This window comes from Hibiscus syriacus, unplaced genomic scaffold (assembly GCF_006381635.1).
Source record: "Hibiscus syriacus cultivar Baekdansim isolate YM2019G1 unplaced genomic scaffold, ASM638163v2 tig00110890_pilon, whole genome shotgun sequence".
Lineage (NCBI taxonomy): Eukaryota > Viridiplantae > Streptophyta > Magnoliopsida > Malvales > Malvaceae > Hibiscus > Hibiscus syriacus.
Window position 1 is genome coordinate 619,311 of NW_024062900.1, and position 24,461 is coordinate 643,771.

The 24,461-nt window shown below is 33.0% G+C and overlaps 4 protein-coding genes across 4 annotated transcripts; 3 read left to right on the plus strand and 1 right to left on the minus strand.

The window, feature by feature from the left end:
• Window positions 1-4,583: 4,583 nt before the first annotated feature.
• On the plus strand, window positions 4,584-6,276 carry LOC120144892 (ATP synthase subunit epsilon, mitochondrial-like). The gene is made up of 2 exons (XM_039158856.1): window positions 4,584-4,850; window positions 6,088-6,276. The coding sequence occupies exons 1-2, from the start codon at window positions 4,667-4,669 to the stop codon at window positions 6,114-6,116; spliced, it is 213 nt and encodes a 70-aa protein (XP_039014787.1). The 5' UTR covers window positions 4,584-4,666; the 3' UTR covers window positions 6,117-6,276.
• A 5,610-nt stretch (window positions 6,277-11,886) lies between these two features.
• LOC120144528 (cell division cycle protein 123 homolog) lies at window positions 11,887-13,289 on the plus strand. The gene is given in 3 exon segments (XM_039158565.1): window positions 11,887-11,991; window positions 12,154-12,359; window positions 12,362-13,289. Coding segments are annotated over 2 exon segments (1,005 nt in total). The 5' UTR covers window positions 11,887-11,991; window positions 12,154-12,155; the 3' UTR covers window positions 13,163-13,289.
• A 1,392-nt stretch (window positions 13,290-14,681) lies between these two features.
• On the minus strand, window positions 14,682-19,448 carry LOC120144466 (autophagy-related protein 13b-like). The gene is made up of 4 exons (XM_039158504.1): window positions 19,351-19,448; window positions 17,372-18,852; window positions 17,102-17,283; window positions 14,682-15,277 (listed from the first exon to the last, which is right to left on the minus strand). Exons 2-4 carry the CDS (start codon window positions 18,761-18,763, stop codon window positions 14,863-14,865), a joined length of 1,989 nt encoding a protein of 662 aa, XP_039014435.1. The 5' UTR covers window positions 18,764-18,852; window positions 19,351-19,448; the 3' UTR covers window positions 14,682-14,862.
• A 2,111-nt stretch (window positions 19,449-21,559) lies between these two features.
• Window positions 21,560-22,150, plus strand: LOC120144823 (RING-H2 finger protein ATL78-like). The gene has a single exon (XM_039158787.1). It carries the CDS (start codon window positions 21,560-21,562, stop codon window positions 22,130-22,132), a length of 573 nt encoding a protein of 190 aa, XP_039014718.1. The 3' UTR covers window positions 22,133-22,150.
• Window positions 22,151-24,461: the final 2,311 nt, after the last annotated feature.

Here is a 24,461-nt window from a genome sequence, read left to right on the forward strand (position 1 = left end):
AGGAATATAATATAGGAAAAATGTATGTTTTACCAAGTTATCTTTGAGCTATTTTTCTTTTTTTAACAAATTGAATTCTTAATATTAAAATCAAAATATTTACATGAAAGTTCATAAAAAATATATTCTATTATTTCTTATTTTAATATTTTTAATAAAATTTATAAACAAATAATTTAATACATATATTTTTTAATTACTTTTTTGAAAATATAGAAACACCTTTACACCCATATAATTATGTATTTATTTTTAGGTACTAAAATATTAATAGATGTACATACTTACATTAATGTAAGTATGTGTTTATTTTTAGGCTGAGAGACGTACATACTTATACCAGTGTAAGTATGTGTTAATTACTACACATTTTTATTTATGTTACATGTAAGAGTTGTACAACAAAGTATTATATCAAATTATATGACAAAAGTAATAAAACATATACAAAAAATAAAATTTGAATCGAACACATACGTAAAAATTTCAAAAATAAAATAAAATTTTGATTTATTTTTATTTTTATTTTATATGCATCATATTATTTTATAATAAGTATTAAAAAATTCTTAAACCATTAAAAATAAATAAAATATATTTATACTAGTGTAGTTATATACGAAAGGAAGAATCATTTCAAAATAATTATATTATTCCAAGGGTATTAATGTAGGAAAGAAATTGTCTAATATCTAAGAAAATGATAGAAATGAGATTCCTGAAAATTCAAGGTAAAAAAGGCACTATAGGTAATGTTTCATTACCTCTTTGTGGGAATACTTTTGAACAAACGTGTATATGTAATTCTGACAAAGATTATTCTTCTTAGTAATAATCTTTTCCTTGATCGAAACGTTCCGTTGAAAAAGAAAATCCAATCAATTTCCTGGGAAGAATAGATTCCTACAAGGAGACAGGAGAAAGGCAAAGGTTATTGATGAGGCCTCATAGGTTGGACAGGTTATATGAAAAAGGGTACGGGTGTACATTAAGAAACCTGACAATTGCAGTTAGTTATTTTGTGTGCCAAGTAAAGTAAAAAAAGCTGAAGGCATTGCCCCCATTTCTCCTTGCATCCTCTCTTTCCACTTGAGAAATTAATTTTCCTTGAAACAAAAAGTGATGTCCCTTATAATGTAACAACAAATTTAGCATCAATTCATTGATGGTAATTGACTTCTCGAGAGAGGGACTACAAAATATTGAAGGTGTGATACCTATTACGTATCTAAAGTAGTAATTTATAACATGTCACATGTTTAAAATAATAATGTAACATATGTCCTATCAATCCTTTGAATAAATAAGACTTGTCACATCATCAATAAATGTTAAACATTGTTAAATTATCGAATTATAGTTAATCATGAGTCATTTTAATTCATAATAAAATATTGAAAGCTAAATTACTTTAAAAAATATTCAGTCATACGTTAGTATATAATATAATATGGGCAAGTATAGTGTAATATATTTGATGCAGCTAAACTCCAAATTTGAGGCCTGCAAAATAGGCTAGTAGAAGCTAAGAAAAGTTGAACTTCCCTTATTGGAGTGGGACCAAACCCAACCTAACCATGGGAAAGACATAACATAAGAGTTGCAATCCTTTAACTCCCATTCCCATACCTTCTCCTCTACCTTTTTCTCTTTTCTACGCGTTTTATAACCGATCGAGTCATAGCTCAAGTAAAAAGATTGGTACATACATTGTCATCAAAGACCAAACGCTCGAATCATGTATGATTCATCTCCTCTGTTCACTTCTGTTAACAAGTACTTGTAATGTACTACATGTAGAAAGCACATATGGTTTTGTTTTAAAGTTGGCCCCCTTTTGTTGTCTCTCTTAACATTTCCCTTTCTCTTTTACTCCGCTTTTCCCTGGTTTGTTACTGTTGTTGAGCTGCGACATGATGGTTGATCGCAGAAGGCAACGGGTTCCACTCCTCCTTCTCTGGCTCTTGTTAATGCTTAGCCACTGCCATGGTTCAACCAACAACAACGTTTTCAAAATCAAGCCGAAATCTACTAACGTAGGCCACTTCGTCGGGTTCTTGCCTAGACATCTCCCGATTCCATCGTCCGGTCCTTCGAGGAAACACAATGACCTGGGCTTACAAAGCTGGAGATCGCCATGAGGGTCATAGGGATTACTATTCCTAAAGAAGATGAATTTGTTCTTTTAATTTCATTTTCAGGTTTCTTACTTGAATTGAATAGGAGTTGGTGGCCTACTCACTGATGCACAAGTTCAATCATTTTTGAAGGCTTTGGGTTTATCAAATGGAAATAGTTGGTTTTATCTGATTCTTTTATTATTATTACTATTATTATTATTATTATTATTATTATTATTATTATTATTATTATTATTATTATTATTATTATTATTATTATTATTATTATTATTATTATTATTATTATTATTATTATTATTATTATTATTATTATTGTGAATCGGATCACGTAGAGAAAGAAAACTAATAGCATGGCAGAAAAGGAGTTTTGATTATTTTGGTTCATCTATCCTCTGTTTGATTAAGGAAAAATCTCGAGTGAATTTTCATGCAAAAATCGCTGTGTGAATATACAACGTTTTGTTTAAAGAATTTTGTTCAAAATTCTCTCTTCTTTCGTTCCAAAAAAAATTCTAAATATGCATAAATATATGCACGATAAACATAAAATTAAACATAAATTTAATATTAGTGTTAATATTACATAATTACACTTCTTCAATATTATAAGAAAATAGACCAAATATCAATGAAATTTAGGCAGTGTGTAGCTTACAGCACCAAACTTTCAATTGCTTCATTTATAACACTAAATTTTAATTTTGACTTCAATTATACCACTAAAGAAATAATATTATCGTATCTTTCTATCACTATGATGACATAGACACATCTTTCTATTGCTATGATGTCATGGACACCTCTTTTTATTACAGTGATGACTTGGACATATCTTTCTGTCACTGTAATAACATGGACAAAATGACGTTATGCTGCCATTATTGATGCCTAAATGACATTGTTTTAGTCATTGAATTTTAGCAGTGTATTGATCACTAAAATTCTAAACTAATCATTTTTTTCACTAAACTTTTATCATCATCCTTTGTCGCTAATTGTTGCATACCACCGATGGTCATTCACGAAAAGATCAATATCAAAATGTTCACATATTACTCAATTTTCTTCTCATCAGAATGGTTTTTCACGAAACTCGTTCAAAATTGACGAAAATCCATCTAAAGGTTCAATGTGATAATACTCTAATATCCTTCGATGACCATTCGATGAGACTAGTTTTCAGGTATGTTGTTAGTCTTCTTAAAATAATGCTTCTTATCATTTGAATTTTCCAACAAACACCCCAACCCCTCAAATTTGAGAAAGCCCCCAAATCCTTAAAAAAATGTAGATTTTTTTGTTCGATTTTATCAATTTTAGGTGCATTTCATGGAAACTATCTTAAGAGAAGTAAGAAGAGTTAAATGGGAACGTTTTGATGTCGATCTTGTCGTAAAAGATGATCGGTAATAGGCGATGATTTGCTGCCAACTATTGCCGAAAAAATGCAGTGCTAAAATGTGATTTGTTTAAAAGTTTAGAGGAAAAATCGTTATACCCCTAAAGTTTAGTGCCTAAAATGACATTGCTTTAGGCATAAATAAGAACATCAAAATAATACAATTTACTCATGTCATTACGATGTTTGAATTTTAATGACCCGATAGTATAATTGGAATCAAAATAAAAGTTTAGTGCTATAATTGGAGTAATTGAAAATTCAATGATATAAATAATACATCGTTTAAAGTTTAGTGATATATGATGTAGTTTATCCAAGATATTGTTAATATCGCTTGTTCGGTCGGAATTGTTATGCTCATATCATATTCGACTGAAGTGGGTATAGTTATGCAATCCAAGGAAACAGCAACGAACATGGCCAGTTATTATAACATAAGCTTCTTCTTTTGTGTCTTTCACGTCATATTCGTCACACCAAATGCAAAGAACTCGACAGCTTCTATCAATTCTCCAAGTTGCCCATGGTGGTGGGGTTTTTTATGGATGCAAAGTTATTTTCTATTTTAATATAATAATTTTTATAATAAAAACAAAAATTTATTTATAACATGGATATATTTTTGTATATATTCAATGTTGTAGAAAAGAAGGAAAATAGATTCAGGTTATAAATAAAGTTTATTTAACAATTCACGTAAAGCTATAATAAATTTACTTTTCTTTTTAAAATTACGTTGCGTGTCCAAAGTTTGACTTTTATGTCATTCAATTCATTTTTTATTTTACTAAAAAACCTTGCAATATAATTCAGTAAATCTTTTATTAAAATTAAATCGAATCAAAACACACCCTTTAAGAACATACATTTAAAGCTTGGATGAGAAACTCAACCCTTTCAATTGTATAGGGATGTAGAATGAAATTAATCCAATAAAGAAATACTTATTGGGATAGAAATGTATATAATGAAGCCCAAATCTAAGAAATAAACTAAATGAAGGCCCCCGTTGAGCATCGGGTGTTGAAAAGCGTGGAAGAAGAAGTGGAAGGAACAATTCATTCTCCCGTTTCTCACGATTTCCTAGTATTCGCAACCACAACACAGCCGAAGAAGGAAAACAATGGCGTCGAACGCGGCGGTGCCGTTCTGGCGTGCAGCCGGCATGACTTACATCACCTACTCCAACATATGCGCCAACCTCGTGAGGAACTGCTTGAAGGGACCTTACAAGACTGAAGCCCTTACTCGTGAGAAAGTCCATTTCTCCATCTCCAAGTGGACCGATGGCAAGCCTGAAAAGCCCAGTATGTATCTTTTCATCCTTCTTCATATCATCTCAGATCTGGATTTGCTCTTTTTCATTTCTGATTCATTTTCTATAATCCTGCTGTTGTTTTGATTGGATTCTTAATGATTGCTATTGAATTTACATCTAACTGTTATATGTTTGAAATCTGTTCAATCTCGCGCTTTTGATTGTTAATTTTGTAACCAAAACAAAGTTAATGAATGGAGAAATGATGCTCGAGATTGAAGTTAAACTGAAACCCTAAAATATTTTAGATTTTGGGTTTGTTTGGTTGTTACTCTCTCTAATTGCTTCTTAAAATCTGGCTGCAATAGAAGAGCAATATTCAATAAAAAAAATGAATAATTACCTCTTTTGAATTCATAACTGCAGCTAAGTTGGATTTTTCAGTACCCTTTTTGAACCCGATGCAATGTTTAGTTTGGATGGGTTTTTTGCAGCGTGCTAATTTGTGCTTTGCATACGCTAAATTCTTTGCTTGCTGGTTAATTTTCCCTGATTAAAAGATAACTTTTGTAGTGGAATGTGACTTAAATTCTTTAATATACTGCCCGATCACATGAAGCTCATATCGTGTGGGTTTACTTGACATAGTTAGCGGAAACAAGTTGATCAGACCAAATTGCATCAGCTGTAGTTTAGCTTGCATGAATCCTTACTGTAGTTTTGCTTGCATGAATCCTTACCATGTCTGGTCAATGAATTGTATGAATGGCTTCCAGTTTGATAGCTTAAACTTTTATGAGCAGTTAGTTTTCGAGTTCCCTTTAGTATAGGATGTTTAAAGTCATGAAGACTATTTTGTGTGAATCCTGTGTCATTTCCACAATTCAAATTGTTTTCAAGCTTTCTCATCACCTTGCAACCACTATATTTACATGGGTTGAAGTCGGGTTGATTATCTTCTGCAGATCTCTCTAATATCCATATAGCATCCCTTATTTGGTGTATGATGTTGCCAAACTGTAAAAGTGAACAAAAAGAACTTTGTTGTTTGATCAGATTACTTCTCTCATAGTATTTAACCATATCTTCACTTGTCTTTGATCGTGGCATATGTGAATTCATATGTGATTATAAGCTAATCGTATTATTCAAATTATCTGTAGAATACTTTTTACTCTCATCGGTCTCTCCTGCTACAGTTCTTTTAATCCCTTTTCAGAATTGATATCATTATTTCCCATTAATGAAAAGTATTCTGATGACATATCTTTTTGGTTTAATGTCAGCTCTCCGCTCTGATTCGCCTGAAGAATGAGTTGCAAGTTCGGCCATCGAAGTGTCCGAGACAGGAAGGATTTTAATCTATTTTTTTGTAATTTTTCAGTAATGTCTGAAACATTAGAACAGGTTTCAGGCTTTGAGATGATGCTGAACGTCATAATAATAATGCATTTTGGGAGACACTTCGTGGGTTATCTGCATCTCAAGTGTTTTAATGCACTTTGCGACTTGATTAATATTGCATTCGCTACTTGTGTCACGAGATTATTAACTTCTTCCCGAAAGGCATGTCTGATAGGATGCGCAGTACTTCTGTTTATAAAGACATTTTTTTTCCTTTCTTTTTGATATGGGATTAATGTCCTTCTGGCAGATATTATTATGTTGTTTATCATTTCTTGGAAATGATACAGCCAATTTTCACAGTGATGATAGAAGAATTTGCTTTCTAAACTTTTAACCTGCATCTAATGCAAACCCAATTTTCTATAAACATAAATCATGAGCTTAAATTGACGACAAATCAACGTTTTAAACCACCTGAACCCTAGGATTAAAATAACGATCCCACGCGATTCCGGCGGCCAATCAACGGAAACTACGACGGTGTATGAGTAGGGAAATGGCAAGGATTATGTCAGTGGTGGTGGTTATGGTTGGAAAGGCCGGTGACGACGGATTAAGGTTTGGATTTGAGATTTTGGGGTTATTTTATAATATTAGAAAAGTTAGTTTTTTAATATAAAATATCAGAATATTTTTAATATTTTATTTAAAAAACTAAATTTCAAAATCATCATATTGTGACACGTGTCACTTGACGGTAGAAATTAACGTCGTTGACTGCCCGAGCACCTAAATGAGTAACGTTAGTAATGTTAGACACCTGGATGAGACAATTAGTTTAGACACATATTTGGGGAAAACGGTATAGTTTGGACAAGGGATTTAATTAGCGTTCGCAGTCGTTTTTTCGATCGTGTCGCGTTTATCGCGGTTGCGAACATAACAGATACTATCGTGGTCACTGCAGGTGTCGCGGTTGTGAATATTTTTAAATTTAACACAATTTATCTTAAAACATAATAATTATAATTATAATGTTAAGGTGTCATTTTTAATGACTTTTATAATGTTTTCTAAACGAAAATGATATATATATATATATATATATATATAAGAAAAACAACACATACCTCACGTAATAATTAAAGTATAAAAGTATGATGTACAATAATATACAAAAAGTTATAAAGAATATGTGTCAAAAAAAATAATTATAATACCGGTAACATTAGGGCACGGTGCAACTTCACCGGTTTTATGAGTAATGTGCTCTTTAAAACGTGTTATTCCTCCTTTCGTAACTTTGCCACAAAATTTACATACAACATTTCCTTTCGAATTTGGGATTAGATCTCAAAAGTGCCAACCTATATCTTTACTTGGTGCACCTTTTAATCCTTCAGTCGAGAATTTTTTTAGACATGATGGCATGCTTCAATTCAATAAAAATTGAAATTCGTACATACATCAAGAATTTTAGATTAGTAAAATTAGGATTAAATTAAATAACAACTAAAGTTTACATTCTAAAATAAAGATTAAATTATAAATTCTTAAAGGTGGGAGGATGACAAATTAAAATATTCCTTAAAAATATATCCTAGAAATTGTTTAAATAATTAAAAAGCTCTCTAATTCTCTATTTTGTTCACACGTATGGCATATATATTTTAGTTTTTTATATTAATTTATTTTCTTTTACTCTCAAAAATAATATTTTAGGATAAACTAGAAATGTTATTATTTTTTTAACATTTCTGGTAAAGCGCTACCTAAATCATTATATTTTTACTGGAAATGTTAATATTAGAAGTTACCTAAAACATTATTTTTCTACCGGAAAGGCGCTACTAGAAATGTTATTAGTTTTTTAACATTTCCGATAAAGCGCTACCTAAATCATTATTTTTCTACTGAAAATGTTAATATTGGCGCTACCTAAAACATTATTTTTCTACCAGAAATGCGCTACCGGAAATGTTATTATTTTTTAGCATTTCCAGTAAAACGCTACCTAAAACATTATTTTTTCTACCGAAAATGTTAATATTGGGTGCTACCTAAAACATTGTTTTTCTACTAGATTTTTTTCTACCGAAAATTAAGTAGTGAAATTAACATTTCGGATAGAAAAATAATGTTTTAGGTAGCCTTTATGAAGAAGTGTTAAGTAAAAAATTACCTAAAATATTTTTTTTACCTAAAACATTAATGTTTTTTAATATTTCCGGTAGAAAAATAATGTTTTAGGTAGCGCTTTACCGGATATGTTAACAAATCCGGTAAAGCGCCCAATAATAACATTTCCGGTAGAAATAATAATGTTTTAGGTAATTTTTTACCAGAAATGTTATAGGTAATTTTTTACCGAAAACGTTAAAAAATAATAATTTTTAGGTAATTTTTTTAGCGTCTATTTAATATTTTGATCTACTATTTTTATTTTTTTTCTTCTTATATTTATAGCTCACTGTTTTTTATTCCTTTTTGCGTTCTGATTTTTTTTCTTCTAATTCTTCTAAATTTAGATGATAGATCTAGGGATTTCTTACATTGTCAAATGGAAGCCAATGCTCGTTCGTTCTTGGCATGCTCAACTTCTTCTCGACTTGTTCCCTTCCCGGTTTGGTCTTTGCCTTGGTGAATGGTAAGTCTTGCTTGCTCGATTGCTCTCTGTTTTTTTTTAAATTTACAAAATTTTTTGTTTGAAACTTTGGATTTCTTTCTTTTGTACTTGTTTTGCATACTTTTTTTTCTTTATTTTCAACTAGTTTTTGCCGCAATTTTTTTTTATTTTTGCAGAGTGTAGATTGCAGAGAATATATTATTTTTCTTGATAATTTAACCATAAAAATGGCCATATATAACTACTGTCTGAATGGAATTACAAGCAATTATAAATTTTTTTTTAGAAGATAACACACAACACACACTCAAAAAATAAATCTAGAGAGATTGGTCTGAATTATGTGAAATGTCAAAATGATAATTTGTTGAAAAAAAGGACAATGGACGTATTGTGGCAGTTTTCCTATCGATTCAGCTTCCAAAAATGTTAATATCACTATTGGAAAACTTACTGTGAGGTTGATTCCAACTTTTTATCCTCTCTAACAACGTCACTAGTGTATTATGATTAGAGGAAGATGGCGAAGGGATCTCAGAGATTGAGTCATCTTCGCAATTCCAAACTGCCATGTTTGAAGCGGGGGTTCCAGAGTTCATATCCTCTTCAAAATTTCTAGTCACCTTTTCGTTTATAGTCCGCTTTGTTGTAAGTTAAGGTTGCCTCTTCGGCTGTTTCGAAAGTGCCTAATCAAAGACGGGTCTAGTTCTTTAGTAGCCGGATCTTGGCGATCCATTTCCCTCAGTGATGTTGTCTAACACCTCGGTAAAGCTTGGTCGATTTCGTTGGTAAACTCATCTTTTTAATCGGAATCGATTTAGGGTTAATAAACATAGTCGTATGGTTGGTGATTTGAGGATTTCTTTTGTTAGAATATGACCAAAGATCAATCATGTGATGATTGTATTGACATACTATTTTTACTGCTTTTATCGAATAAAGGCATTAGATTTATTTTCTTTTGTTATATTTATGTGTATTAAATAAACTAAAAGAAAATAATGTTCATATAATAATATGATTGTTATTGAAAGGTCCTTAGTTGAGTATTATTATGGGCATGGACAGTAATAATGCGTTTAAAGCTAACATGTTGATTGATGACAATGCGTTGTCATACATGAATATGTTGTTAGAGAACTATATATTGGATTGACCCGTTATGAGCATGTTTCTTGGATTATTATGTGATGGTCACAACATTTCTCATGGGGATGATTATATGTATGATCCTCATTCTTGAGATCATTACTATCTCAACATATATTGTTGTATGTTTTGATACAGTTAAACATGCTCCCTAACATGTTGCACTATAAAGACTGATGTTGAACATATTACAGTATACGTGGTGAGGTGTGAATGATCAAGATAGGATTTGTCCTTCATACATAATGGGAAATATATCACAAGCCACTTGATTGAGTGAGACTAGAAATGCAATGCCATGCTCGAATAAATTGATATGAGATATCACAAATTATTCATTTATTATAGTATACTCTAGATATGAAGAAATAAAAGATGAGCTATATAAGTGTGACTATTACAAGACCTGTGCTTATTCTATATATAAAGTACAAAAGGATAGAATGTATAAAAGAGTTAGTCATGAAGATGTTATGTCAAATCATGACTTCCTGTAACTTAGGTGACAATGATATATTGTTATATGTCACTCATTGTTTGTAATTTTAGAATGGTTCTAATAATTACTATTAATGTTTCAGGAACATACAGGGTCACACCCTAGGGTGAAATGAGCAACAATTAAACTGATATTAATTGTAAAATTTATTCTACAAGATTAAGAATATATATATATATATATATATATATTAATTATCACGAATATGAGATAACATATATTAAAAGAATGTAAATATGGTTACAATTCTTTTAATGGTTATTTAATTCAAAATATTTTAATTCAAAATAATTAAATTCAGATTTAATTAATTTAGAATTAAAAAACCCCAAAGGGTAGGGTAACTCATATATAAGGATAAGAAAGGTCTAGCCGCCGCACTTGTTCTTTTAGATGAAATTTCTCAAAATCGTTTTTGAGAAAAGAAAATATTTACTCTCAACCAGGTGAACTGAGTAGAGGTCGAGATGTTGGTGTGGAGGCTTAGGATTCGACTGCACTGTCGAATTGTTGTTTTTCAAGGAACCCAGTATAAGTAATTGTATCCTTTCCTCCCGATTTTGATTTTATCGTACATGGATCGCTAGTGAGATCCTCGAGTTTGTTTCTGCTACGCCATGGGGTGTGCCGACGGTTCTAACATCTTTTAAGGTAGCTAGGTCGGTTGGTTTGAGAGTGGAATTGAGCCGGGATATGGGGAAGAAGAGGGGTTAAGGGTGTTCAAAGTTTCGTTAAAATTAATTTAACCGATCGAACCAAATTTTTTTCGTTAACAGGTAATATTTTCAAACTTTGGTTACCGGTTAATTAGGTTCGAAATCGGTCAGTTAACCAAATTAATCAAGTTAACCAAAATTATTAAAAATTTAATATATTATATATTATTTATATATTAGAGTGTTTAAACATCAGTTTTAACCGAACTAACTAGCCAAATTAATCGAATTAGCCAAAAATATAAAATATTGAATATATAATATATATTATTTATATATTTTGGTTAATTCAATTAATTGACCGATTAATCAAACTTTGTTTGGTTCGATTAATTATTTTCAAAAATATTTAGTTTGATTAGCGGTTAAAAAAAATTCAATTAATTTGGTTTGATCAGTTAACCTAACCGTCCGATTGAACACCCTAAAAGAGAAAGAGGAGGGGAACAAGAAGCAATTTCATAAAAGATCAACAACAATCATCAATTAGTCACCAGTCAACATGCCAGGTAAACCATCGATGGACCAGATAAGTGTTTAACGATCCAACTCAATTTTTCATCATTGAGGCTAAGGATAATGTCGAGTTATCATTTTGTTATAAATTGATAATATTAGTGATTAAGCGGGGAAAACAAAAACTTTAGTGACCATGCCTGTAGTTTACCCAAAAAAGGTGCTTTTTTTTTTCTTTATCCCGAGAAGCTCAATTACCCCCAGTTCCTGACCTAGCTGCTCCACTGCGCCGCGGTCCCATGAAATGAACTTGGCTGCCTTCCCGCGAGAGAAGCAAGCAAAGTCCCCCGTGCCAGTATTGCCTTCAAGTTTCCGACTGACCAGAGAATTGAATTAGGTAATTTTGAAACCCTAATTGGAGATTAATTTCTAATTGAGACTCATATGCATCGGTCTGCTATTTTTTCTTTATTTTCTGTTTTGAATCCTTCTGCTCGTTACTCTGTTTCGTCTCGCACTCTCTTCGTTTACTTTGTAGAAGAGTGTTTCATTGTTACAGCTATGAAGGAAGAAGAAGTAAACCGATGCCAGATTCAAGAATGGTACCCAAAATTTAAATCAGTGTCGATTAGGACTTTGATTCATGAGCTTCCTGAATCCTTTGTCCAGTACCTGCTTGATGACTCGGTACCTTTCGTCCTTCCTGTTTCGATCTCAAACGAGGATGCCTTTCCGAATAGAATTCATAATCCAGATGAGGAAGAAGAGATTATCAAGTATCAGAAGGATCGGGAGACGAAGTAGAACCCTCATCGCCACCTTCTTTCCCTGAACTTGAGCTGAAGATTAAGGAGTCAATTGAAGCCCTTGGGGGTGCGGTATTTCCTAAGTTGAATTGGAGTGCACCAAAGGACTCTGCATGGATAAGCACGTCCGGGACTCTCCGGTGCACTACGTTCACCGACATTGCTCTCCTGCTTCGCTCATCTGACTCCTTGATCCATGATTTATGTCATGCATATGATTCATGCAGTGACAAAACCATTTCAAGACCCCCAAGTTTCTTCCTTGCCCTCCGTAAATGGTACCCTTCTTTTCGACCAGAAATGGAATTTCGTTGCTTTGTAAGGGGACAGAAGCTTGTTGGAATTTCGCAGCGGGAGGTCACTACATTTTATCCGGTTCTTTGTGGGAAGAAAAATAATCTTCAAGTGTTGATTGAAGAATTCTTTAATGTCAATGTGAGGCTGAAATTTGAATCAGACGATTACACGTTTGATGTTTATGTTACGGAGGATGGACGAGTAAAGGTGTTGGATTTCAATCCTTGGGGTGCTTTTACATTGCCGTTTCTGTTCACCTGGGACGAATTGGAGCTGAATCCCGGGGAAGGAAATGATTTGAACTTCAGAATCGTAGAGAGCCAATGCGCTGTTCGGCCAGGTTTGAAGACGGCAGTTCCATATGATTACTTGGATGTCAGTGAAGGCAGTGGTTGGGACCAATTCCTGAGAAATGCTGATGATGAGTTGCAGAGGCAGACCAAGTCTCCTGAAGCAGGAGCTTAAGAACTTCATTTCCGATTTCAGTTTTTTTTTTTATGTCGATCGATGTAATTGTTATGACCAAGAGCTTCTACTTTGTTCTCTAATGCGGTACTTGTTTTAGGGAGAAAGATGAATAACTTAGAATTCAAGAACTTCCATTGTTGATGTCCACAATTTTTTATGTTAGAACTGGTTGGAATTCAGGAATCTCTTAAAGGGCGTTTGGTTCACGGAATGTAAGATTATTTTTTGGAATAACGTTACTGGAATGTAACATTACTATGAGAATATTGTATTATTTTGTTTGGATTGTTTAGCATGAATGTAAGATTACAGTGTTTGGTTGGAAGAATATAAGATTAATTAGATGCATATTTTACCAAATTATCCTTGTGGTATATTTTTTTTAAGTTAAACTTTAATATTAATTTATAAATATTTGAATGAAAATTCAAAAATATTTTAATCGTTATACTATCTAACTTTTGAGGAGAAATTACATTTAATATATAATTAATATAATTAGTATATTAAATTTATATTTTTAAATAATGTTCATAAGTATCATATTTTTTATATAAAAAATAATATTACTGTAGTAAAATATTATTTTAAATAATTACATTTTTACAATAATACTATTTTTTCATCCCATAAAATTATAAATAGTAAAATATTGAACATTAAAAATATAAAATATTTTAAATTCTCAAAATTATTAATATTTTAGTAAATCAAACTCTTTGTATATTATTATTATTTTTATAATTTTGAGTAAAGTATAAAAAATAAGAATTTAAAATAATCATTATAAAAAGAATTCATTAGTTCAAGGTTATTTTTGTGTAAAGTGGTGAGAATGTCAGATTACCTAAGAATTTGGAGAATGATTTTCCCACAATTTTAACTAAAAATGCTACTATTGGGAAAAGAGTATTCCCGGTAATGTAAAATTCCGTGAACCAAACGTGGAAATACAATTCCTGAAAAAAAAAACATTCCCCTTGGTGATATAAGATTCTGCAAACCAAACGCACCCTAAAAACTTACATTCTTGCTGGTAAACATTGATTCGGATAATGTGTGGAGTGTTAACTCTATCCTTGCCGAGCTGATAGCTATTCAATTAATCAGATCAGTGTGTTGAGAGCTGATTCCTTGATTCTAGAATGATTCTTGTTCATCTTTAATATGTTTTTGCTTTTTCACATTGGGAGCATTTGTTTCTAATAAATTTTTTAAAAAAACATTTTTTAAAAAAAATTGAAGATTCCTTTTCTTTTTTGAAGTTAAAAGATTTTCCGATGTTTATATAGTAAACTACATTGATATTTTTAAAATCTTATAGGCAACTGCACTTCCAAGCTTGGAGCAGAGCACCGCATCGCACCTGAAATTCAAATAAGCTAAACATAGAGATATATACTGCTATATATATATATATATATATATATATATATAGCTTATACATTTGCAGATCTACAAGATATACAGTTTACTTTACAGAGAAAGAAAGGTTGGGTTTTACAAAGATTTCCAGGCCAACGGATACTTCTCTTGTAGAATAAATCTTATCTAAAACTGTATCAAACATACATACGTATATATACTTTTATCTACAATAGAAAGGGAAAATGTCTTCACCCGTAGAGTAATCTCAGGAGCCATAATTCTGTACATATGTGCAATATATATACCAATATAGTAGAATTTCACAATTCTCATGTACCTTTGCTGATCCTGGAATGTTCAGCTGCAGAATCAAAACTAGCTGATGTGTATGCGTTACCCCCTTCACTAAGCAACAGGTTTTTCATTGCTTTGTAACCCCGAAGTTCCTCTAATGCATCAGCAGTTGTCTTTGATGCAACAAGCCTCGAAGATGCAGTACTCGAAGCAGCAGCATGTTCAACAGTCTCAGCTTCCGAGATCTGACTCTGCTTTTGGATGCTGTTGCTCCACATTTCTGGCCTTGAGGCTTCTGAAAAATTAAGGGAGGTGTCCTGGCAGAGAGGAGGGGCTTTTTTCAGCATAAGGACAAGAGCACCAACCGCAGCATCTTGGGATTTTCTATTCACGAACAACCCAGCTTCATTTGGATCAGATGAATGTGCCCTTTTATCGTAAGACTCGGCTCTAGAGAATATGCAAACAGAACAATTCAGTTTACACAATAATTCAGAAAATTTTGAAGCAGTAAAAGAGGTCAAACAAGGTCCAGCAGTTACTAGTAAAATTTATCCGTGTCAATTCAGATCAAGTGTTGACAATCATGATAAAGGGTATAAGGTGTTTTCTCCAATTTCAGATATCTTAAAATGACTGATTGTCGCTTTGGAGATGAAAATCATTACTCATTTTCTATTAAGCACCAACTTCAGTTAACTGATCAAACGGATTTTCTCAAAGGGATAATTCCAAACCAACAGTTGCAGAAAAGAAAATGCCCCACACACAAACTACTTTTAAAACATTCAGATTTCTCCACCAGCGTTAATTTAGAGAGATTAAATAAATATAAGTGAAAAGGAAAGTATATATCGTTTTGGAAATAGCCACATCCTTCAGTCAATAGCGGGTGTTTCTTCATAACCGATCCGATTCTTTTTACTCAACTTAATCATCTAAGTTTAAATTAATTCAGTTACTCACCAACTAACAATGAGGATAAGGAAGTTAATAAACATCTTAAAATTAATCAGCCAGGCTGCCTTTCCGAAAACTAGAAAGCAAATTATACATGGTAACTCTACATAGATGATAAACAGAAACCTATACCTATTCCTGAACTAGATATTCCACTATGGTTACTACCCCGAACACATATTGAAATCTATAATAACCACCTAGTTTTTTTCCTCTCAAAACAAGAAAGAACACTTTATAAGGTAGTTCTCTGTAGATGATAAATAGATACTTGCGCTCATTCCAGTACCAGATAGGCAGATACTCCACTATGACTACTAACTGGACTAGATATTGAAATTTATTTTATTTTTTTGATAAGAAGATATTGAAATTTATAATGCAAGTCAGATTGTCTTTCTCAAAACTAGAAAGCAAAGTTTAGCTGATAACTCTTCATGGATGATATTTAACAATTCCTGAACCAAATATTCAGATAGTAGGGCTACTATCACCTAAATATTGAAATTTATAATGCACAATCTTTTCGCTGAAGAATATTTATTCAGTTTCCTAGAAAGTTCATCAGTTTTGGTGCTAACTTTACATTTTGAGAGAAAAAAAAATTGTTTGAGACAAAGTTAACATACGCGCGCAAACAAAAGGGTGAAAAAGGAGATTTACTACTCTTAGCATATACATGACGGCTGATGTATGCTGAGTGACAAATAAACTCACACAGGAGTGCTGAAGAAGAGAGAACAACTCTCAAGTGGTAAGTAAAAAATACAGAAAAGAGAATAGAGAGAATTAGGAATTCTGTATAGATCCAAGCATAAACTGAAATGGTGCTTACAAGTGTTTATATGCAGAATCCTAGGCAGCTAACTGCTATTAACTTCCAGTAGCAGAATAATTGCCCCTAGACCGCTAACAAGTCACTGGCAATAACAGACATAACCACCATAACCTACAAGATTAACTACCTTTTTCCCTTTACACTTATCAATTGCTTACAAGATTTTTTAACAAGTTTCTACCATTTTGAGCAGTAGGACACAGAAGCATAGATGAACTATCCCCAGGGTGAGTTAACACAAACAAATTAAGTCCTCAACTGATGATTCATAAACTTGATGCCGCAGATCTCAAATTTATAAGGACAACTAAAAAGATAACAAATCCTCAAGAAATCAGGATAAAAATAGCATCCAGTAGTCAAAATTAAAATTAGTAAATTAATTGTATGCAACTATGCATTGGAATTATCCACAAATGATGCAGAAGGGTTAAGATAAGTATAAAAAAAAACATAACACGAATTCTGTGGATTACCTGCTACCAGGGTCCGTCATTTCATCATCATCCACATCAAATGGGCAAGGAAACTCAAAGTCATCAAAATCATCTTGTAAAGACCTACTGGAACTTCTAGAACATGAAATTCGTGGTGAACTGCAGGAAGATATCTTCACTCTAGAATATTTCCGACAGTCCTCTTTCCCAAAAGAGTACAGCTACAAGAGACAAAAGAGAAATAAACTCCAAGTTGAGAAACAATATACACTAAAAATAACAACATACAATGATGTGCATATGAAATACCTTCTCAATTGTTGTAACAGTTTCAGCAGGTACCCTAAAATTATCAGTCCTAGAAGTACCAGTTCTTGTAATTTTAAGGGGAGGTGATGGTGGCAAATTGTGCTTGTCAGACAATGCAGGGGAATTAGCAAGCTTAGGACCCGGTATGTCAACAGGATCACTTTCAGAGCGTGAAAGAGCTTCTGATAAATGAGACCTGGGTATGTGGATTGGGAGTGATGGTGATGGTGATGGTGATGGTGATGGGGAAGTAGAGAAATTGGGGGAAGGACGATGCTCATCTAAGTTCATAACCTTCTTATGAGCTAGTGATGTTTCACGAGGATGAGGAGGTAAGCTCATAGGCGGAAACGGCTGAGAGATCGGGTTAGAAGCCGAAGCATGTGACTCCGAATGTGTTGGTGATGGTGAGAAAGAAACCAAAGGTGGTGAAGCCTTGTAATGGTCATGACTCCAACTATGCCTTCTTGAAAATGGTAAAGATGATGAAGAGCCATGTGACATAGGAAGAGATGGAAATCTCCTCAATGGGTCTGCCAATGGGCTTCCAACATAATTTGGTATAAATTGAGGGGACATCGGGGTTGACGATTCGGAGCTTATATCTGAGATTGATGAATAGTACAAAACAGAAACGCAAAGCCTTCCGCAAGATGTGTCCACAGGGGTAAACCAAAATCGCTGCATATCAGCCTCTTCTTTACGATTCAAGGGTTCAACAAAAGAAGATACCCTAGGAACCATCTTAAAGGCACAGATTTGACCGGATGAATTGAGATCACGAAAAATGTTGTAAGCAGGTAAAAGCCTCACAGTCACGTATAAGGACCTCAACAACAATATCAATTTCTTATATAATGCACTCAAATTATAACAACTTGACCTTCTATTCCCTAAATTACAATCCCGACCCTTTCTACTTTCGTGCTGCACCAACCATCTTTCAACAATCTTTTCACTTTTTATCTCCCTGCCTGATTCTTCTAGATCAGAATTCCAGAAAAGCGAATTCTTATCTTTAGAAGACAAATTCCCAACAAGATCCCTCTTGGGGGAAAAACTTGCAGGTCCCCAGTCAAGAGGCTTCTGGTCCAATATAACATCAACAACTACAGACTCAAAATTACTCTGCCGACAAAGGTCAAGATTTTCTAGCGCTGAAGGGCACTCCCTAAGAGCTAAATTGAACCATTTATCTCTTGGTCTCACACTAGATGAAGAGGATGAGGATGAAGACGGGGACGACACAGTTTGTTCCCCACTATAATTACGTGATGACACATAAGGAGACCTCGATTCAAGAATTATAAAAAGACTCTTATAGAAGAATTCAGTGATAACTTGTTCCATTTTGGCTGCTTCGGTGTGAGAACTCGAATGAGTTGATGCCATAAAGTTTAAATTTGGTACAAGTGGAACAATCAAACCCTTCAAGGAGAAATTGAGATTATAAACTCGAAACACTTCGGGAGGCAATCTCACTGCAGATACAATTAGAAAAGCCATAAGGAACAATGATAATAAATAAAAATCCTCATGCATCGATATAAACCCAGTAGGAAATAACTCGAAATGAACTAAATTAACCGGTGAAAGTAGCGGACAGAGAGAAAAAAATTGGTACAAGCAGCAGCCATACACATATTTTATCAAATAAAAGCTATTAGGAAAACTTCATTAAAAAGGAAGCAAACAAACAGCTTAGACTTTTGTTTTCTTTCGCTCTTTATAAAATCAAATTGGCCTGCTTGAGTAACGAACACGTTTGAGCACACCGGCCGTTTTTTCTTTCTTTCTACTAATTTTTGCGTTTTGGGTTTTGCTCGTCATCATCCATCTCAGTTTCCCCAGAAATTTATTTCGCAAAAAAAATTGAACAACTTTCAAAGCAAATTGAAGAAAGCAAAAAAAAAAAACTAATATTTGTTAAGAAAAAAATAATCATAGGGCAAAGGAAGCAAAGACAGAAGCTGAGTCACCTGTTTGTTAATGGAGTGAATTTAATGAACCATGATTTTTCGCTTTGTTTTCAGTTGAACAGGCTTATCTCGTTTGGTAAAGATATAAGTTCTTTTGTATTTGTTAAATATATACGACTGTTTAAGGGAAGGGAAGAAAGAAGACGCGAAACAAGTTATGGTGTAGTTAGAAGTTGGAAGCAACCAGGGCCAGGGGAGCTGATGGATCATTGGATGGGACGGCACCCTTGATCTTGCCACGTCATTCCTTTGATTTGCTGATTTTTATTTATGGGTTTGGGCCCAAATTATTGGGCATCTGAGCCCTCACCACTGGTGGCACACCTCAACAGGCCACCCAACCATTTATGTCGTTTAAACCACCTTCACCTGCCTTGGTACTTCCCCATTTGTAAAAAAACAGACAATTTGAACCGTCCCAATAATATTCATTATGTCCATAACCATGACAAATAATAAATGTAACGTAATCGAAAATAAAACTACGATCATTATTTAAATCGCTCATCATACTTTTTCTTTCTCATTCATTATCGTTGTTTTTTTTTCCAATATTTTCTATTGCTTGAAATTGTAGATTGTGTAAGGTTGATTTACATATTTTCTCCTAAATAAAGCATTATAATCAGAGATAGGCGTATGATTTTCTTTCTCGTCCCTTCTATCCATTCCCATCAAATGTGTTTCGTGGGCCATGGCAATACCAACCGGTCCACATTTGATCCACCACTTCCCATGACACGTAAACAAATCACCTCGAACAACAACAAAAAATAAAAGCACTATTATATTGTAAAAGAGTTAATTGCATTATATGTTCTCAAACTATGACTCTCATTTCAAATTAATCCTTAAGCTTTTAAACATTTCAATTGCATCCTCAAACTATGATACTCAGTCTAAATTAGTCCTTGAACTTTTGAACATTTCAGTTTTATTCCCAAACTATAAATATCATTCTAAATTGGTCCCTAAACTTTTAGATCTTCTTATTTCATCCCCCAAATTCATCCAAATATGTAATCCGTTTCAATCATAGTTTAACATAAATTTCATTTTTTTCAAACATATAATAATATAACTTGGCCTAATGATTTTATTAACAAGAGATAGGATTAGTCTGTGCGTACAATTTCGGATAAAATTGAAATATTCAAACATTTTGGGGACTAATTGAGAATGAAGATCACATTTTGGGGATGAAAATGAAATATTCAAAAGTTTAAGGACTGATTTAAAATAATAATTATACTTTAAGGATGAAATTGAAATATTTAAAAGCTTATGGACCAATTTGAAATGAAGTTCATAGATTGGGGACGTATGGTGCAATTAACTCTATTTTAAACACTAATCCCACGTATGTGCCGCCTGCACTATCGATAATTCTGTTTAGCATATTGCAATATTACAGTAATATTTAATAATTACATCCATACATCAATGATTGAGTTAATAATTAAAGCATTAATCTCACCAGCAAAAAATATTTCCAGATAATGGTTGGTGCTAGTTTGCAGATTTCCTCCACCAAGAAGAAATGTATTCAAAGATCTCACGAACAATTCTGCTCTACTTGCAGCCACAAGTGAAAAACTTGTTTTATAGGAAAGCTGGAAACTTGAGAGACGATGACCAAAATAATTACACTAAAACAGCATATGGACTCTCGAAAGCAACCCCAGATCTTATCTAACCTGCCACTGAGTTCTGTTGATATCTGATTAGCCACCCAAAATATTATATTATAAAGTGAAAATTTTGTGTGTTAGTTCATGGTCAATATGAACTTAGTTAGCCACTGCGAAAAAGCAACTTACACTTTGTAATATACAGGAACATCATTGGCTTATATCTACCAGCTTACAAGTTGCACGAAATAACTATGTAAATTGTAATCATACCTGCAAATTGTGGATTTGACTGTCGTTTCAGGGAGCTGATTTGCTCGCTGGGAACCAACTACACTACTGTCCCTGTTCCTCGTTACATCATTAAAGATTCGGTTCGATCTCGGACAAGTTCTAATATCGAAAAGAAAAGGTCATTCGTTAATGTCCTTTCCAGCACGACTGGTTAGTGGCTGAGCTTTTGTTGATGGGACAAATGGATGAAAAGTTGTCACTTTTCCAATATAGAAAAAGAACCCACCTTTTTATTTAACTTTTTCGTGTGTATATAATATTTCAATGGAACAACAATTGCAAACATGTCTACTTCTTCAACACCTACCCAGTTTTCCCAACACTTGCTTGAATCCTTCCATCCGAGAAAATTTCTGCAACATTCGTCCCTTTATTCGAGCGAATCCCCGGCTCAAGCTAATAGCAAAGTCGATGAGAATGTAATTTTCGTCCTCTCGGTCCTTATGTTCAGTGTGTTCACGTCTTTGGGGTTGTTTTTTATGGTGAAGTGTGCGGTTCGATGCTGGAGCTCTGTTACTTCAATCGCAAACGCTTCGGCCAAGTCGGTGACAGGGGGAGTTGAGAAGAATGTTTTAAAAGCGTTCCCGACTGTGAAATATACATCGGAGTTGAAACTGCCGGGATTGGACATGGCTTGTGTTATATGCTTATCCGAGTTTGTTGCGGGGGAACGTGTGCGGATTTTGCCAATGTGCAACCATGGATTTCATATTCGATGCATTGATAAATGGCTTAGTTCGCATTCTTCGTGCCCTACGTGCAGGCGCTGCCTGGCTGCAACAGACCAAGAGATCGCTGTTAACTGCAGCAGGACAGAGTCATCGGTGCAGTCTGGTCCGGTGCAAGAAAGTGTATAGCAGTGAAGAGGTAGAAAATCGGGAATTTTTCAAGCCATAATTAGAGGGTTTTGAACTAGGAAGAAGGCAAAGCTCGAGTGTAATTGTTCTCAGACATGAATATGTAAACAATCAAATTTCTGTCTGTTGTCTGGGGACTGAAATTCGATGCCAATTTTTACTACTTCGACCCACTTCAAAGCCACCGAAAATCCTCAAATCCAACAAAAACAAGTCTTCAGAAAGTGACCAAAATTTTCCTTTTTCTGTACAACTTGTTTGAAACATGAAATTGGCTGCAGTTCTTCCCTGGCTCACGGGGAACTGTTTGCCCTGTTGGCCCAAGAAAACCCATTCTCCTGCAAATGGGCCTTCTTTTCACTATTTGCATCCATTGGCTTTGGGTCCACCACTGAACTCACCACAGGAGAAAGTCGTGTCAATCAATAATTCCCGGATAACACTCCTTATCAAATCAAATGACAAAACTAAAAATTTTCAGTCCATCAAATTGGGGCAGCCTCGGAAACCCACAATTTCTTTGATTTTAGATAAGGAAGTCATGTGTGATAAAGTTGAATGGAAGAGCAATTTGGAACGTGTTCCATTGTTTGTCCATCAATTTTGAAAAGGTGAATATTGTATTTGTAGCCGCAGGACATGTTAGGTTCAAATGCCACCCCTATCAATATCAAAGACAATATAGACCATTAATAGCTTTTGGTCTCTCTCCTGCTTGCTACACAACCCCATTCCTTTCATCTCTTTGTTTTCTTCTCTGGACATGTAAGAATTCCAATCAACCTCTATACTTATCCCGGGAAATAAAAGACTGCCCATTCAAATTTATAATAATTTTTTGGCCACACATCACATATCATGTTATTTCGAATTAGTATATGTTCTAAATACTCTTACATTAGACAATAATTTTTTGGCCACACATCACATATCATGTTATTTCGAATTAGTATATGTTCTAAATACTCTTACATTAGACAATGAACGGCCAATTATCATGTTGCAATTGCGGGTGTTCAAACTCATGACCTTTAAGAACAACAACAATTCTTTTAACTACTAAGATAAGTTGATTATCGTATATTCATTTGGAGATTTTTCAAACATCAAACTAATAATATTGGTTGATGGACAACAACTGCTTGTCCTAAGCAATAACTGATATCATAATTAAATCTGCCACTACCTTATGAAAACCTTATCTTAATTTTTTTTTCTATTTTTATTTACCCAATACTAAAGTAGTTGACATATTCAAAACGAAATAACTTCAGATTACACGAAATCCACATGATTTGAACCATTCATTTTTCCTTTCTCCAATTGTATAAATTATATATTAAGTCTTATTCAATTATCGTTATCAATTAATTAGGTATTAATTTAATTGAAATACTTTTCTAAATAATAATTAAATAATTTTATAGTCCATTATTTTTTTTATTTTCTCACACTCACCTATCATCAAAGTCAATTGAATCGACATTGAAAGATGACTCAACCACTAAAGAATATCATTTTATATATCCATTTTATAAATCTATGATTTGTTTTGTAAATCATATTTTTTAATAAGCCTTTTTTTAATAGTATATATATTTTTATCTTATCTCATTTAAAATTTGTCTTGTCTCCTATAAATATTATTTTTATAAGTTTATTTATTTAGAATTGATTTTATTTTCATCCGTCGGATTGATAGATGTTTAGTTATTTTTTATATCTATTTTTGTTGGATCTAGAAAAATATAAAAAAAAAATATTTATGATTATATTTTAAAAAATAAATTATTAGGGATCATATTATAAAACAAACTAGGTGATGGATCTCCCAACAAGCCGACTTTAATAATACTCCAACAATGCGACTTCTTATTCTTATTGTAAATAGCCAAGCTAAGCAAAGTTTACTAACTTGAGGCTTGTAAATCAGATAAATAGACCATGGTAGAATATTTATACCAAGTAATAATTATTATTTCTTTGCTTTCAATTTACTTTTTCACCTATTCTATGCTCACAACGTACGCCTTGCTACATTGAGATATAAATAATTAAAAATAACAATTGGTCACTAAAATATCATTCTAAAATATTTCTAATTTCTTGTTTATCATTTGAAATACATGTCAAAAAAAATATAATTTCTAAGTTTTATTTTTAAAATTTTAAAAGTATATATAAAAAATAGGAAAATTGGAAAAATTAAAAACTTTTTGGGTGAATTAAATATAAAATCATTGTTCAAAGACGTATTTGATGTTTTGGTGACCAATTTGTTACTTCTGAAACTTTAGTAGGGAAAATAAAAATTTACTCAAACATTTGT

Coding starts and splice junctions, on each gene's coding strand:
- LOC120144823 (XM_039158787.1), top strand. CDS start 21,560: ATGTCTACTTCTTCAACACCTACCCAGTTTTCCCAACACTTGCTTGAA.
- LOC120144466 (XM_039158504.1), bottom strand. CDS start 18,763: ATGGCATCAACTCATTCGAGTTCTCACACCGAAGCAGCCAAAATGGAA. Junction 17,284..17,371: donor CTGTTACAACAATTGAGAAG/GTATTTCATATG, acceptor TGTCTCTTGTAG/CTGTACTCTTTTGGGAAAGA. Junction 15,278..17,101: donor ATGACGGACCCTGGTAGCAG/GTAATCCACAGA, acceptor CATATTCTCTAG/AGCCGAGTCTTACGATAAAA.
- LOC120144892 (XM_039158856.1), top strand. CDS start 4,667: ATGGCGTCGAACGCGGCGGTGCCGTTCTGGCGTGCAGCCGGCATGACT. Junction 4,851..6,087: donor TGGCAAGCCTGAAAAGCCCA/GTATGTATCTTT, acceptor GTTTAATGTCAG/CTCTCCGCTCTGATTCGCCT.